General features: G+C 47.5%; 1 protein-coding gene across 3 annotated transcripts in view; it reads right to left on the bottom strand.

Moving 5' to 3' along the window:
- Nucleotides 1-17115, bottom strand: part of DELE1 (DAP3 binding cell death enhancer 1) — a 22801-nt gene extending 5686 nt beyond the window's left edge. The window contains exons 1-11 of one of the 3 annotated variants that reach the window (XM_063348788.1): nt 16856-17098; nt 16614-16707; nt 16269-16389; nt 15748-15891; nt 9047-9102; nt 7359-7452; nt 6487-6629; nt 5569-5727; nt 4242-4334; nt 631-787; nt 111-375 (exon numbers count right to left, since the gene is read on the bottom strand). In XM_063348788.1, the coding sequence (XP_063204858.1) occupies nt 119-375; nt 631-787; nt 4242-4334; nt 5569-5727; nt 6487-6629; nt 7359-7452; nt 9047-9102; nt 15748-15891; nt 16269-16389; nt 16614-16707; nt 16856-16974 (1437 nt within the window). In that variant the 5' untranslated portion in view covers nt 16975-17098 and the 3' untranslated portion in view covers nt 111-118. Of the gene's footprint in view, nt 1-110; nt 376-630; nt 788-1435; nt 1710-4241; nt 4335-5568; nt 5728-6486; nt 6630-7358; nt 7453-9046; nt 9103-15747; nt 15892-16268; nt 16390-16613; nt 16708-16855 lie in introns of those variants that run through there. The other 2 variants (XM_063348789.1, XR_010072879.1) reach the window with 2 other exon arrangements.

The following is a 17115-nucleotide window of genomic DNA, read 5'->3' as shown; positions in this document are numbered from 1 at the left end:
TCCTGTTCCATCAACAGAAAGCTTTCTCTCTGCGCTCACTGCTAGCCTGCTTCCAGCTCCACACAGCCTAAGGAGGGCTGCCTTCCCTTCTGCCTGCGTGTGTCACTTACCGACTGCTCTAGAAACAGCAGTGGTGGGGCTCCAAGCACTGCAGCTCCAGTGACGTTGCCCCGTTTCCGAGGGCACGGCTCCATCCTGCACCGCCGAGCATCATCATGTGGAGTCCATCTGCGCTCCAAGAGTGGGGCAGGGCGGGGGCAGATTGTCTTGGCTGGGTGGCGTGGAGTCCCGCAGGCACACGCTCAATAGTCCAGAAACAGGGGCTAGAGGAAGAGGCTCTTATTCCGGAAGGGAAGGGATGCTTTGTTTGCACATCTGAAAGTCCATTAAAACATGATATTAATGACACGTCGTACTATGGGAATGGCTTCTCCACTTCAGCTCAACTGGAAATAGCTGGTAAGAAGTAGAAAGAACTGAAAAGTAAAAGCGTTCCCTTCCCTTCAGTAAAAAGGACTCCTTTTTGCCATGGCCCTGCGCTACCCTTCTTCTGGCAATATGGGCCTGGCTTTCACGGGGTCACTACACGACGCAGTCCCGCACACCCTCTTCCCCCGCTGCCCGCGGTACCTTTCACCTCCTCTTCTAACACTCGCAGTCTCTCCCGGGCGTTCCTGTTCCCCGCAGCAGCTGACTGTCGGTAGTGCTTCATCGCTTCTGCCAGGTTCTGCTGCACTCCAAGGCCCTTCTCATAGCAAACGCCCACATGATACCTGCTTTGGGCATCCTAGCCACAGGAGAAAGCACGGCAATCAGCCCCGCACGACGGAGAAGTGACGACAGCACATGAAAGGAGAACAGAGAGTCTTTAACACCTTCTTTAAAGTTTACTGCTCTATCTTTGGTCACCTTCTTTAAAGTTTACTCCTCCATCTCTCAGACCACATCTTCAGTAATTGAGTCCCTTCTCCGAGCACACCGAAGCAGAATTTCTTACTAGCTATCCCTGACTCTGCTCTTTCCTATCGTTTCGCAATTAAATTCACTGATTTCCCTTGGACATCCAGGTCTGTGTCATGGGAACAAAGAATTGGCTGTCTCTGGAGAACATCCCGATTGTCTCAGGGGTCAGAGCTAAGAGGACTCGGGCAGCCTTGACTGCACCCACATCCTGATCACACCCAAACCCTGAGCACGCCCTGTGGACTGCCCTAACGCACACGTCTTGTGAAAATATAACAAATGCCAGAGAGGTATTTGCTGCCAAAGGTTGGAAGATTCCCCTTGGCAGCATCAGGCCTTCAACACCACAGTGCACCGCTATCTTGCTCAGCCCCACCTAATTATATTCCAGAAGAAACCTCAAGCGACAGAAATGAAATCAAGCAAGTTAAGTGCCAGAGAAAAAGCACCTGAACTACTCAGACATAACTACCTGCTGGGCACGAACTAGAAAGCAGAGGATGTCACTGCAGATGGGTCTGTGAAGCCAAATCCAAACCTGTGATACGTTTCCATGTCGGCTGTGGACTTCATCTTTGAGATCCAATAGGAGACAAAGAGCGTCACACATAGCAAGGAAGCAAGATGATGGTCCTGAAGACATTGAAAAGACAGCAGGGGCTAGTGGTCACCCAGGCCTTTTCCAGCAAAAAAGCCAGCAACATAACTTGAAGAGGATGACTGCCAGAAACAGAATCTAAACAAGGCTTTGCAAAAAAAGAAAATAAGAGGAAAAAAAGGAAAAAAAAAAAAAAGGAAGTAAGTAGCAAGTTTTAATAAAGCCATGAGAACAGAACATATTGCAAGCGTTGCTGTCTGGGATGGAGCTGGTAGAGGAAAGCGAAGAACTCAATGAGTGGGTGCTTTGCAAAATGTTGCAAGTCTCGGTTTATGACAGCAATAAACTTCTTTAGAGAAGAGATAAACATGTTGAAGGATTGGCACTTCAGATGTGACAAGAGACAGGGTTAAAGAAGTATGAAGTATTCCACTAGCCATCTCTTATATGATGAACGCCTCAAAGACAAGACCGCGAGGAGAAGAGATCCCCAAATTAGCATGGCATAAGTGACTGCGATATTCTTTGAAATCTGAAGGTCAAACTCGGTTCTCCGACAACACTTTTTAATGCGGTCTTTATATTCCGTGGTTGCATGCAGAAAATAAGGGAGGATAAAAAGTGGTAACCAAAGTAAAACAGTTCTCTGAAGCGTTGTTGTATTTGGAAGAACACTCGTCTGAGTTCCCCCCTTGGCTCTAGCACAGAGCAACAACCTGAGAGAAACACTGAACCCACAACTTATTGTGCCTCTTTTCCCTTTTTTGGAGTCGTAGCTAAATGGTGCCATCCTTGCTTCACCCATGTCCAGTAAACCTAAATTCATACTCCAGCATAACGGGAAAAGAACGTACTCACAGAGCCCTTCTCCCAGCAGAACGCGTGAGGTTCCATCCCAGGGAGCCGAGGCACAAGCCTGCCGCCAAGGATGAGGCTGGGGCATTTCCACAGCCAGCATTCATCAGGAAGCAGAGATGGGGAAAGATGATTGGGTTCCGAGAACAGTCATGGCTGCGATTAAAACACGCAAAACACCAATCTACTGAGGTGTACCCCTTGGACCTGCAGCTACCTGCTAGATTTTTCTGTTGTTAAGGGCTCACTAGGCGTTCAGTAAATGAAAATCGTCTATTTCATGAGATAATTCATTGTTATACTGTGCAGCATACGCCTCTGACATCAGGCTGGAAGAAAGGAGTCAATGATGCAGCTTATGAGAGATCTTTAGCTGATTTGGAATGAAATACTGTATCGTGATGTCTGAGCTGCTGTGGCTAGTCAGGTCTAGTCCCACCAGTGATCTGACAGTGTCTGCATTCTTAAAAGTGGGTGAAAACTGAAGTGGCAAAGTTTGCAAGTATTGTAATATCATTCGGCGTGATCAAACTTACTGTAAAGAATTAATTGGAGAAGACCTCACAAGATCAAGAGTGGGCAACACAATCACGGAGGAAACTTAGTGTTGACAAATGCAAAATAGTGTCTCTAGAAAGAAATTTGTGAGTCACTGTGATAGTTCCCTGAAGCCATCAAGTCACTGCTCAGTGGCATGCAAAAGGGCAGACAACATCAGGAATTATTGGACGGGAAAACAGAACAAAGCAGAGGATCTCATTATGTCAGATCCCTGGCACACCTCCATCCTGAATCCACTTTTAGTCCAAGCATCTTAAAATGGTCAAAGAAGAATTAGAAAAATAGAGAGAAGGCTGACAAGCAAAACGGAACAGCTTAACTACATGGAGAGACAAACTAAACTAGCGCTCTGCAGCCTGCAAAAGAAATGACTCAGAGAGGACACACTAAAGGGCGACCGAATCACAAGTATTAGCCAGAAGAAGAGGGAATAGCTATTCATTATTTTCCATTATACAAAAGCTGTGGGGACTGAAGTTAAAATGAACAAGTTCTTCAGAAAAAACCAGCTATTACAACACCGTGAGAGCTGAAAATGAGCGAACAATGTCGCAGCGCTGTAAAGAAACAGAACTGTGGGATGCAGAAACCTGGCTGCAAGGCGTGGCATGTCATACTTCAACTGCTCTAAGTGCTGGTAAGGGTTGAGGAGCAGTACTATGCCAAGATTGTGGCACTGCCCTTCAAAAAAATAAGCCTGGGTCACTTGGAGAAAGTTCAACAGCAAGCCAGAAAATTGTTGGTGATCTAGACCACGCAATGCATCAGAACGAACTCAAACGACGGGGGAAGGCGGAACGGAGATTCAAGTATTTAAGTACGTTACAGGTCCCTGCAAAGAAATAGAAATAACTTTTCATCCTCTCTACAGAAGGGAAGAAATAGCGGGGCAATTTTGAAGAAGAGATTCAAGATAGACGCAACAAACTTCTCAAAATGATACAGTAGTGAAAGAGCTTGACTGAAGAGGGTGTAGATGCTCCATAATGGAAACCTGTAAAATTATGCCAGATGAATATAAACACCGGTGCTAGAAGAACTACTCCAACCCAATAGGGATATTTCTATATTCATGTTTTGTAGGGTCTGTGTCCCAGGGCCTGTTTCGTCTCCAAGATGTGCCAAGGCTCCACTCTGTCCTTTCAGACAGCATGATAAAGTCCCAACACTCAGTCCCATCTCCAAGAAGCCCTAAAATCTGCCACCTATAACCTGCAATGATCCCAAACTGAGAACAATCGTAGCTTACAAAGGCAGTACTTACACCGTTCTTCGCTGCCAGCAGCAGGTACTTCAGACCTCTCTTTTCCTTGGGTTGCAGCCCCCTCATGTAGAACACCCCAAGATAAGCCTGTGCCTGCAACAAAACCACATAGTACAAATCAGCCTGGATTTTCCCCCTTAATTACTCCAGTTCTTTTACTGATTTTGCGAGTTGATCAAATGCTGGGGTTACTGAGGCAAGACGGGTGTGCTAAATACCCTGCTTGCTCAGAGCCTGACTGAGAGAAGGAGGGTCTGTCCTAGGAAAAATGAGGCTGACATGGTAAACATGAAAAGTCACATTTCATCGATAGAACTCCACTATACGTGCAGTAACATAGAATCCTAGAATGTGTTGGGTTGGAAGGGACCTCTAAAGGCCATCTAGTCCAACCCCCTGCAGTCAGCAGGGACATCTTCAACTAGATCAGGTTGCTCAGAGCCTCATCCAGCCTGGCCTTGGATGTCTCCAGGGATGGGGCCTCCACCACCTCTCTGGGCAACCTGGGCCAGTGTCTCACCACCCTCAGTGGAAAGAACTTCTTCCTAATGGCTGATCTAACCCTGCCCTGCTCTAGTTTAAACCATTGCCCCTCGTCCTATCGCTACCTGCCCTTGCAAACAGCCCCTCCCCCGCTTTCTTATAGGCCCCCTTCAGGTACATCACCATGCTAACACCGTAAGACCCAGAATATCTTTTCTAACTGCACGGTGGAAGTCAGAGCCAGAGAACGGCTCCTACCCGTGAGCTGTCCCTAAGATACAGCAGATGCACTTCCTGGAACAGCGTGCTACATGAGATACAGTCAGACTGCCAGGACGACTGCCATTCGCAACACAAGATGGCACATGCCTAAACGCATCTCCTAAAGAGTGGGAAAGGAGGGCAGGGTACACAGATCCATGCGGATGAATCATCTCGAAAAGTCACAGATACAAAATGAGGATCTGTTCTTACTTCAAGCAACTCATGGAAGTTCCTCCAGCAAAGTAAGCTGTACTCTCGGAACTGAGAGGAGATGAAACACAGAGCTGTTTTCAACTGTAGGTCAGTTCTCCTAAGCCAATGGTCTAATCTAGGTGTCTAATCTAGGAGCTGCATTAAAAAGCCCAACAGCAAAACAGACAACCACCACAGTGAGTACCTAGTTGCTTCCCATGTGCAGGCAGAGCAGTCTCCCATACACTCTCAGGAGTATAAATACGTAGGAAGCATTTTGCCTCCGGTCCCACAGATGCAGCTTTCTAGGATGTCTTGTGGTTCAAATCCTTTAGACAGGGTTCTCTGCTGGCTCTCTCCGATGAACCCCCATGCTGCGGACACTAACCTCTGTAATCCCGGCCGTAGCTGCTTGCTCCAGCAGAGTCACTGCTTTCTGATGCCTGTCCCATTCATTTTCAGGTCTGTGGCACAAGAGGTATCGAGCGTAGCGGTACTGTGCCATGGGGTGACGGCCGCTGGCCGCGTGGTAGTAATAAAAAGCTGCCTGGAAAAACAGAAACACACTCGTGTGATTCAGGCAATACATGCCCTCAAACATGACATGACTCCCCTCTGGCCGGGACAAGCTTAACCTCTCTGTCTAGATCTATCATAAGCTGCACACGCTTACCCCAGCAGCTCTCCCGCGCCTCCCCGCTGAAGAACACGAGAGTCTTTAAGCGAGACAGTGGACTGCGACTATACGAGAGCCCTCTAACCACCCTGCCTTCTCTAGTCAAAACTCCCCGTGTTGAAGGGGGTGGCGCTGGGCCAACGACACCAAAGCTTACTCTGTGCCAACGGGGATCTGCACAATTACTCCAAAGAAGCCGCCTTTGCAGATCTTTCCAGCTCCAGAAGATGCTGACTACGGCCAGCGCGCGCTAGGTGGCAGGCTGTAGCTAAGGTACCCAAACTGGACGGCTCGAGATGTAAAGAAGCCCTCGGATGTGCAACGGTGTTTTAAATACAGTAACATGACAGGTTTCTCCTTGGTACCCTCCCGGGTGCCTGTGGCACAGCCTGTGTACCGACGAGAAGACCTCGGCAGCTATGAGAAAGGGGATTTCAGGAGCACCTCTCTGGGGGGATCTATGACACTGAAGCCAGCACTGCAGACCCGCAGCTTCTATTATTTCCAGCATTTTCTAACGAGACTTCAGACTGTCACACCCATGCATAAGGAGAAAAGCGTCCGCGCGCCCAACAAAGACCACTCTCCTGGTCTGTGCCGCACATATGCAACCCGACAAGCCGTGGATACCTTTTCCAAGTCTTTTTCCGTGCCTCTGCCATGCTCGTAACACAGACCCACGTTGAACTGGGCTTTGCTGTAGCCTCGATCCGCTGCCAGTTTAAAGCAGGTATAGGCTACCCTGTAATGGCCCGCTCTCATACTTTCAATCCCTGAGAAGAAAACAAGGTAAAAACAGGGGAAAAGAAAATGGACAGAATGTAGCCTGAAACGCAGCAACCTCCCCCCCTGTCCTGCTCCTGGGCCTTCTCTGGCCCATATGCCAAGTGCTCTGGTCCGCTTCTGGCTGGCTCACCAACCCGCAGTCCACAGGAGCCAAGTTTCCTTAGGAAAAATGGCAACGCTGCGTTTTAGGAATTTTTCTAGTCTCCTTGCAAAGAAGGATCACGGGCTAACGCAACGTATGGTTCGCACAGAAGCGGCTCGTCGCTTTTTTAGTGCCGCAACTAGTGGTGTATATAGGGCAGGGATTTTTTTCTTAGATCATTGCATCTTCTTTCAGCTCTTCTTAGAGTTGCAATTCTGCAACTGCTTTTTCAGCTTGCCAGGAAGACTGAGATCTCAGACAATGAAAAAGGATACAAGGATATGACAGCTCGTGTCGCAAAAAAAGACAGAGATGGCTTAATTTCCAACTACAGATGTCAGGACAACAGTGCAGGCTTCAACCAAGCCTGGATTTAAATATGCTGATATAAATCAGGTGGCAGGATGGGACAAAGGGCAATAAATCTCTTAAAGCACAGTCGAAATTGCTGAAAGGAGGCTTCAGCTTGGGTATACGCCATCTCTGCCTTCACACAAGACCTGCAACGATTTGGAGGTCCTCCAAAAAGAGAAAAGTGTGGTTTAAGGACAAAACAAATCCAAGTCCACATTACCGAGGATATTCAATGCAATGGAAATGTCAATCCGGAAAATCTGCTGCAACTGGAAAGCAGCTTCCTCTAAACGTCCTCGCTGAGCTGGGTCACCCTGAGGAGTTAAAGAAGAAAGCTATTAAGACAACAAAAACATACCAAACCTATAGGAGATTATTTCTTGGAAACTGAGCAGTGAGACACATTTGTACTGTACTGTAGTTATCAAGAGGATGATGTAATCTGGTGTCATGCATCCACAAAAAAACCTCCCTGTCCTACACAGCCATCTAGCTAGGGAAGCTGTATGGATATTGCTCGCCTCCTCCCTGGCCAGGGAGCTTGGTGTAGCCTCTCGGACACCATCAGACCTTTCAGAATTTAGCAAATACCTGATACCACTCACAATTCCCTTTTCACAAGGAAAATTAGCCCTTGTTCACCCTCTCATATCATGTCAGCAGCACAAACAGTCTCTGCCAAACATGCACTGATGTATTTGTACACACTTTACACAGTCCCAGCTGAGCCCACACCGTGAGCTTACTGAACGCTGCAAACTCCTAATAAAATCCTGCATGGCAGACAATGCCTTTTCTTTCTCAGTAACGAACAGTATTTTTTACTTTACCACAGCTCTGGGAGGTGGGAGGCGGATTAGCCTGGCCTGCAGCTTTAGCTTCCCAGCTTGCGTACAAACGCAGTGCCATCGAGCGGCAGCAGTACACACTGCACACCACCGGAGATGCCACCGCGCTCCGGGAAGTCACGCAGCAAAAACGCCCCTTGCCACCCAACAGCTTTACTGCTCAGCCAGCACTCAGAGCTGCTCACCAGAGGACAAGACATGGATCAACTCCTCTCCTCTCCCGAGAACCTCCTGAGACCTGTCCCACTGCCTACGAACGAGCCAGAGACTCTTCCTACGGGCCCTGCAGAAAGCAGCGTCTCCCAGGACGGGGAGCTCGACGCTCATCCCCCCAGCAGATCAAGCCAATGCCTTTCTGGAGGTCACTTCCATGTCAAAGAGAGGATCCCGCTCTGTTAAATACTGAATTTACTCTGTTCAAACTGTCCTTGAGCAATTGCTCCGCTGACTGATTTTTAAAATGGGGAATTGTCCGCACCTATGACTGTGAACTGCAAGAAATTAGCAGGTTTAATCGCAACAAGAACAATAACAAAATTCACAGCCTTGCAACTCTCAAGCTGAGGCACCCTTTTCAGGCCCAAAGTGTCTTCCGCTCCATAACAGACAAAAGCCAGTCCTGACGTCCAGCTGTAGGAGGAATGACATCCCCTTCTCCAGTCATGGGTTGTCTGGTAAAAACCAAAATAGCACCAGCATGTAATCACCTAGTGAAAGACTGCATCCAAATGCAAACGTGAGAACAGACTGGTGCTACTGGACAGGGTTTGATTTTTTTTTTTTTCCCCATTTTCTTCCAGTTCTCCTCTACCAGCACCACTGTTAAACAGACACCTTAAAGGATGGGGATGCCAATTTGTAGTTCCTGGAACTTTGCTCTGGCTAAAGGATAGGGCAGCATATCACGTCTCTCCTTCTCCTGGCCTCCAGCCACTCAGGGCAGAAAAGAGTCTTGTGTGTGAGCGGATCGCTCAGGCTGGGCTTGGGATCGCATTGAGATGTCCTCCTGTAGGAATGGGTCCTCAGGTGCAGACGGAGGGTGTGAAAAAGGAAAGCTCACCTTTGGAGTGCAGAGAACTGTCCCCAGGCTGGAGCTCTCAGAGGTGCGGAACTGCCCTACGTTAAAAAAAGAACAAAAAAATGAAGTTGAAGCAATGCTGTATCTTCACCTCTTCCTCTTCTTCCCATCCTCTCTACTCCACAGCTCTCTCCTAGAGGACTGGTCACCTGCCCAGCCAGGGACATTAAGAACAGAAGGGATGTTGACCAGCCTGACCTTTGTAAAAGCGACAAAATGACACGTGAATACAGTCCTGTAAGGTGCAGCTGGCTAACGCGCCTCCTCCAGAAAGGCCCCCAGTCTTGATGTGAAGACACGAAACGGTAGAGAATCTCCCGCTTCTTCTGAAAGTTTGTCTCAACAACTTGTAATCGCCGCTTTAAACCTCTGGGCTTCATTTCAAATTAAAATACATCTGGTTTCTGCTCGCAGACACTGGCTCTTCTAGGCCTTTTTTCCTCTTTACTAAAAAGCCCATTCTCCTTTGGAAAGTCCTGATACGACTAATCAACCCCTCTTGATTCTTGTCTGTGATTCTAAACAGACCGCGCTGTTCATGTCTTTCAACTGAAGTACTTTTCTGCCCGAGTTGATTAATTTTCTGACTTTTTGCCACTATTCCTGAATTTTCAACATTGTTATTGAAGCGCGGACCCTCTCAGCAGTGTCACAGGAAGGGTAAAATTGCCTCCTTATTCAAATTTGTAACTGCCTCATTTGCATGTACCAGAATTGTGCTCCTGTTCCCATTGCCCAGGGCATCACACCAAGATCTCACGCTTAGGTGCGTGCCTCCCTAGCTCCTTTTCCAGGTAGTTTCTTTCCAGGATACAGTTCTGCCGCTGCAAGGGGATGATCAGACGTGCTATTCTGGCTGCATCGGATGCAAGCTTCGGTTATCACCCCAACGTGCCCCCCTTGCTCATCTCTGCCCTCTTAGATACGCTGGCACAGCCACGTGCTCAGCCACTTTCAATCAGAATTATCTAACGAAAACATCACAGCAAAGGCTAAGCCACCTCGCTTTTAGCAGAATTGTGCTGGAAGTGATTACACAGGCATTTACTCCAGCTACTCCAAGAGGACGGTGACCTCCAGCAAAGAGGATGAACAGGCGAGGGCTGACGGAGGCCAATTATTTTTAACCTGAATCGCCACAAGCGGCTGGATCCCACTGGACACCCAACACCAGGTGCTGAAGCCCGGACCACTTCAAGCCAGTGCTTCTAACCCAAGAAGTAGCTGTGTCCCCCCGTTCACCTCCCAAGCTGCGTGGCTGCAGAGCAAGGAGATAATACGAGTGAAAAATCAGGTTTTTTGGGTGCCCAGTTCCCTGATTCCTGGCACTATACAGCTACACCAGCACTTGTGTTGGCACAGCGGCGGAAACGAGTGTGCAACAGGCGGAATTGCCTCTTGCAGTGCCTGCACCGTCTTACAACGCATGCGGAGCCCTGGCCGATGTTCCAGCCGCAGCCTCATTATTCCCAGATAAACAATTCCCCTCTGGCTGTATTAAAATGTATTTTATCTGAACAAGCCCCACTCACCCAACAAGCAAGATCGCCATGGCAAACACAATTTCTATTCATCATTCCATCAAAAGTAATACAATCTGCGAATTTATTAGTTGTGCTTTACATTTATTTTCAGATCAGGCATAAAATTATCTGATCTTTCTCACTGTAAGACTCTATCTTAGAGTTCAGGTATCTCCCTCATGATGTAATTTATTTTTTTGCCGTACATACAACGACAAATCTCATTGAAAAAAACGTCTGTATTAAAAATTCTCCCAACTAGTTGTTTAAACAACATTAGTACGCTCACGCTTTCAGGAAACTTTACATTTGGCAGAGACATCTACTCCTAAATCAGCGATTCGTCATTTACTAAGAAAACATGCTGCAATTTGGACAAACTACTACCCCATGAAAAATAAACAGAAATTAATTCTGAATTTTATCAGGCTGCAAAACTGTCGCCTGCCTCTCTCCCACTGGAAACCCGTCTTCACCCAAATCCCTGCAATCTCCCTAGATTAGAGTTACCGCTCCCGAAGAGCATAAGGTCATCTGGAAGAAAAAAAGAGGGATGCACCGATCCCGACACCCAGCCCCGTCTCCTGAAGGACTAGATTAATGAATTCTCTCAGAACTCACCTTTGAGGCTGGGCAAGCCTCAAACCAAATCTCTTCACGGCTGTCCTGACTTTGAAGACTTGCCGGTTTCAGAGCAGATGCCTCAGTACCAGGCACACAATCTAAACACATCACCTAGGCTCCTTCAGCAGTAAATGGAGAAATAAAAGCACCCCCCGGCAGCAAAGAATCCCATCCCAATTCAGAAGAATGAGACGACCAGCCTAGATTAACCTTCAACCTGATGTTAGTTCATACAAGTGCACCCCAATTGTTTGTTTCTTACTTCCCAAAGAACGGTCAAGCTTCAGCAGAACTCCCTAGGAAACTAGGCTTTGAACAAATTCATCGCTATATTGAAGACACAAAACCACGTTAAATTATTCTTGAGGTTGTGCGTTCAACGCACGCAAAAGCTGGGAACACCACAGTTGCAATTTTCTGTGCAACTTCATTTCTACTTCTCCAAACACGTGCTACGATGTAACGTGACTATTCATCCTTTATTCCATGCAATCTTGCAGCTTTCAGTGTACTGGATGCCCAACGCTCAGATATTCAGCAGCTAATAAATATTTTGTATTTTCCCACTGTTCATCCTGTACTAATCAAATGTTGCTCAAAGCTAGCTCCAAACAAGGAATTAATAATCTTCTCATAGACAGTCTAGATTGCTCATCCCAAAACATCCAAAAGCTTCACAAGAATGAATTCACAACAAGAGCTGGACAAAATCCAGGATTTCTGCCTCATGGAAAATTTTAGTGTTTCCAATTGGTTTCATTGTGCTTTGAAATGAAAACACGCTTTCGAAATGTCTGTAATCTCCGAATTGAAATAACGAATTTTACAGTTCTGCCAGGGGTAAAATACAACTCCCCAGGGCAGCATTCAGCTGCTATAACACTGAGACTGGCTGTAATCACCCGCTCGTTCAATATGTGCCTTTAACTTTCGGCAAAAAAAGCTTCGAGCGAAGCACGAATTGCATGAAAAAAATAAGATGCGATCGTGCAGCTGAAGACTTGCTGATAGTAATATCCAGAATGCTATTTATAGCAACTTTTAAATGAATTTCCTCAAGTTTTTTTTTGTGGGTTTTTTTTTTTTTTTTTTTTTACAAACACACTAAAAGTAATAGATTCTATCATATTGTGTTATGTTAAATCTGGAATGGCTCATCTGCAAAGCTGGGATGTTTGGATCCATCGCAAAGATCTTTGCAACTTGAGGTAACGAAGCAGCTGACAGCAATAGCAGATTGTCACTGTACACCGAGACCAGCACAAGCAAATCTGGAAATTAACTGAAACTGAAAGAAAGGGTGAGGACACGGAATTCTCTCTACAAAGTCCTTTGCCATTGCTGGCAGCAGCAAACCGGAGAAGTGAAAGGTACATTCTGCTCCGCTCCGAGTTCTGGAGGTCTGTTCTCTAATGGTAAGACTTTGCTACCAGATTCCCCTGCATCATCTGCCAGGCGTCTGTCCTTCCCTTCCTTCTGCTCTCCCCAGCTTCTTGCTGCATTCTGGTTTAGCGAGACTCATTGCCTTTCGGTAGCTAAACACCAGAAAAAAAAAGATAAAATCCTAAATCTTAGGCAGCTTTTTCTGTAGGAAGTAAAACATACGCTGCGAGAAAGGTATCGCCAAGCTTCCTGTTTTCCACAGAAAGATTCACAGGACTTCTCACGTTACAAAACTACGCATTTTTTCAGAGCCCTCAGTGAAAATTCCTGAATCTCTTCACCCTGACTTTTCTCAATAAATTCCCACAAAATGGCTGTAGAGCATAATGTAAGAATGTAACCTGAGGACTTATGTGTTGAGCAAAATCAAATTATTTCTGACATATATTATCTCTGACAACTGAGAGTTGCAGATGCTTGGGCAGAAAGTGTAAGGAATAAGGATTATAAAGTCACGCTTTTCCTGACAGAACTTTCCAGCAATCAGCTGTTCTGTGATCTTCTGAGCAGGAGGTTTTGGCTGGACCAATTAAGTTTAATTTCAATGTGCAGTTTTTCCTAATCACTTCTTGGAACCCATTTATACTTCTGGCCCGCAGCAACGAGTTCCACGATTTACCTGTGCACTGGCCAAACTTGTACTGCCTTTGGCCTTTTTGCAAACCCGTTACCTGACCAATTCTGTGCTGCTTATTAGACGTGTATTATGAAAAATATTGTCCCTATCCACCTTCCCTCAACACTTTTAGTTTCACAGGGCATTAGCACACCCGCTGCCACTTCTTTTCTTAAGCTGAAGAGTCATTCTCTATTTGTATGCAATTGTCTCCTTGTCCTCCTTTTCTATGCCATTTTTGTTACAGTTTTTATGCCAGAGTGTCTTTTCCTTAAGAGTTCAAGATGTGGCTGCGTCGTAGACTTACACAAACCTACGATACTGTCTTGTCCTCAGTTCCTTCCTTTACAATAATTAACATTTAATTGGCCTCACTGCTGCTCAGCACTGACTTAACCTTATCAAAAACATACCCACGGTGACTTTAAATGTTCCCTCTGCAATATAACTATTAATTTGACACTCCTCATTCTGTATGTGTATTTACAGTTACATTCCCCTGCGTATAGTAATTTAACCTGCCTTGGGATTACCCTGGTTTTAGTTCTGGTGTAATCTTTTGCTGTGACTTTCACATTTAACTGTCCTGAATAATTTTGTACCATTTGCTTCTTCTGTCACCCAACTCGTCACCTCTTTTTTCCAAATCACTGCTGACTGTGCTGAACAGAACAGGTTTCAACAAAGGACTTAGGGGAATCCACCAGCAAATGCTCTCCAGTGTGAAAACTATTTCTTGTACTTTAAGGAGTTACTAGCCCAAGAGTAGCCCCTCTGTCTTCCCTCACATCAGCTTTATTTCTCCAGACAGCTTTGTTTTAGGTTCTGGCTGAAAGATTTTCTGAAAGCTAAAAGCTGGATAATCTTCCTCCACCAGCCTGTTGACTTCTCCAAAGAACTCTTAATAGATTTACAACTCTCTTAAATCTCTGCAATGGAGCAAGCTGGCCTGAGAAATGGCTTCCTAAATCCTTCCAAGACCTTTGATTCTTTGATATAGCACAATCATCCAGGTATCTAACATCTCTATTCTAGAACACAGTTTCTATCAACTTAGAATTACCTTTTTTGCAGTTCTGTGGCTCAAACCACCCCTCCCCTATCCCCCCCCCGCCTTTTTAAAAGCCAGTGTCCAATTTGTCAGTGTTCATCCTTCTGGTCATACAGTGGATGTGAGCACTGGAACACATATCATCATTAGAGGCTTGGCAATTTCATAGCTTCTGAAGAACATCTGAACAAAGAGCACGTGGCCTTACAACTTGCCACTGTTCAATTTATCAAGTTTGCCTAAAAGCTCTTCCTATTGACTCTCAGTTTGGAAACTGTTTGTCAGACACACGTTCACTCCCCGAATGTTCAGCAGTGCCAACTGAAGGCATCGCTGTCTCCACTTATTCCCCACCACTTCTCCCAGAGGTCCATGTCCAGTAATCTGCCAGCCAGGCAGTGTGTTCCAGTGCTTGTTAATATGCTCCAGGCAAAAGCAGATGGGTTAAACAGTCTAATTGGCAGTTTAGGTAAATTAACCTGGCTGTTTTCCTGGAGCTAATTAGGAGACATGGAAACAAAATGCTCCATTTGCCAACTGATGGGAATGGTAACCTCTGGCAGGAGATGGGTTTGATAAGCAGTGATGGGCAGTAGCTTAAATCAGCACAGAAGAAAGCCAAAAATCTGGAAGAAAGCAAAGAGGGGAAACCCCTCTGACTTTTTCTGAAACACCTTACATCATCTCATCAGCATTTGTGGGCTGGCTTTTTTATGTGCCTCTTCTACACCAGGATCATATGCTGTCCCCCCTTCTACCTGCTCCAGCAGGTTTCCTGCTTCTAACAGTTTTCCTGAAGCCATTATTAGTGTTTATACATCTAGTGAGCAGCCCTATTGGAGGCCTCATCTGATCTTCCTTGATACGACTTTAAATTTACCGTGTTAAGTCATGCTTTCCTGGAAGAGACTTCAATTTTTTTGAAGTATATCTTCCTATTTTTACAAACCTCATTTTAATGAGAATGTCTTTGATACCTCCTTCCACTGTCTTATCTACAGCGTAAGCGGTTGGAAATACATCCTCACCTTCCTGGAAGAAAATAATTCCTTTAGTTTCACACCAGGTACACAAGTCTCCCGGATCACTGGTACGCTATTCACCTGAATCCTGCTGACTGCAAATATCTGTCCACAATAAAAGAACAGAAACTGGATACTGTAATTACGTTGCTAAAGCAGACCAGTATTGGTAAAGCCCATGTCACCTGCACAGTTACAGTGCAGGCTCCTCCTTGCCTTCAGGAGCTTTTTCCTCCTGTCTCTGGACTCCTGACTGATCTCTCTGAAGTTCTGTCTTTCCACTCTAACCTACCTCCTCAAGCGTCAATAAATACAATTCTTGGCTCCGAGCTTTGCCTTGGGGAACCTCAGACTGAGAAGTCCTCCTGCCACAAGTATCCTGCCCCGCGGCACATAACACATACCCACTTCTGCCCAGGGCTGGCTCTCTCCTTGCCCTGAGGGGATACCTGAGGATGAGTTCTCTGATACGACCTCTGGACTTGCTTCCTGCTGGAAGCGGGACCCCAGCTGCGCACTGGGACAGCTGGTTGAGGCTTCAGTCACCCCTGAAATATAGAGCACAAAAGAGTTCCCGTTAGCCATGCAGTGTCTGCTTTAGGAGACACCACCATACCGTATATCTACCCAGCGTCCTTCTGCTCTGACCACAAAGCCAAGCAGGAGGAAAGTTCAGGGAGCAGAGTCCAGAATGGAAAACAAAGGTATGGGCATGTGGGATGCAAAGTGGGATTGCACCGAATTGTTAAGAAACGAGATTCCCCTGACAGATACCAGCCCTCACTCTCCCCAGAGAGCTTGAAAGCTGCTTGTCGGCTTCTCACAACAGCTCTATTCCAGACTTAGTTAACATATCACGTGGCAGAAATCCCGTCCGACAGCCGGGCCCTCCCGCAACCCCTTCTCACAAGCCAGAGCTGCTAACCTGTCTGCTGAGAGGGCAATGAAGAGAGCCAGAGAGACCTGTGCTCTCTCCTGGCGTCCGGCAGCGATCTCAGCCACGAGACCTGTCTGACCAGCTGCAGAAGCAGCGCACCGAGCGCTCCCTGAAGAAAAAACAGACATAAGTCACAGACGACAGCCCCGTTCCCTCTTTCTGTCACGCTTCCATGTGGCCGCATGTCCACAGCTCCATTTTGGGGAGCTTTCCCACCACGGGGCGTCTCGCAGCGCCCACAGCTCCCATCCCCTTTCACACCCCTCCCCCAAGGGGCCCCCAAGGTCTTCTGGTGACACCCCTCACGGGCAGGGCCACCAGGCTGCTCCTCACCCAGGTGACTGCCTCCAGCACCGAGTAGCGGGGCACCAGGCCTGGCAGGGGCTGCTGCCTTCCTCCTCCTTGTCCATTCTGACAACCGGGCGCTCTAAAACGACCAGAAAACACCGACACCGTGAAGCCAGAAATCAGCCCTCACACACCGCCCCCCGCCCCCAACCCCATTCCCCCTTCAAGCAGTGCCCTGAGGGCAGCGCGTCCCCCCCGGCTCTCGCTGCGGACCGGGCCGCACTCACCGCTCGGGGCTGGACCCGCGGCTGTCGTTCGGCGGGGTGGCGGGGCCGGCGGCGCAGGCGGGGCGGGCAGGGGGCGGCCAGCAGCGGCCCAGGCCGCGGCCCAGCAGCAGCCGCCACATCCCGCCCGCCGCACCGTAGAGAGGGCGCGTTGCCCGGCGACGGCGGCCTGGGCCATAGAGAAGGGGGAGAGGCCGAGGGAGCGGCGGGTCCCGACGGGCTTTCCGCGGGGCGGCGGCGGCGGCACCAACACCGGGCGAGGG

The sequence above is a fragment of the Chroicocephalus ridibundus genome, chromosome 11 (genome assembly GCF_963924245.1).
Source record: "Chroicocephalus ridibundus chromosome 11, bChrRid1.1, whole genome shotgun sequence".
NCBI classification, from domain to species: Eukaryota; Metazoa; Chordata; class Aves; order Charadriiformes; family Laridae; genus Chroicocephalus; species Chroicocephalus ridibundus.
The sequence above is the reverse complement of the archived record's forward strand: the minus strand, read 5'-3'. Positions and strand labels throughout refer to the sequence as shown.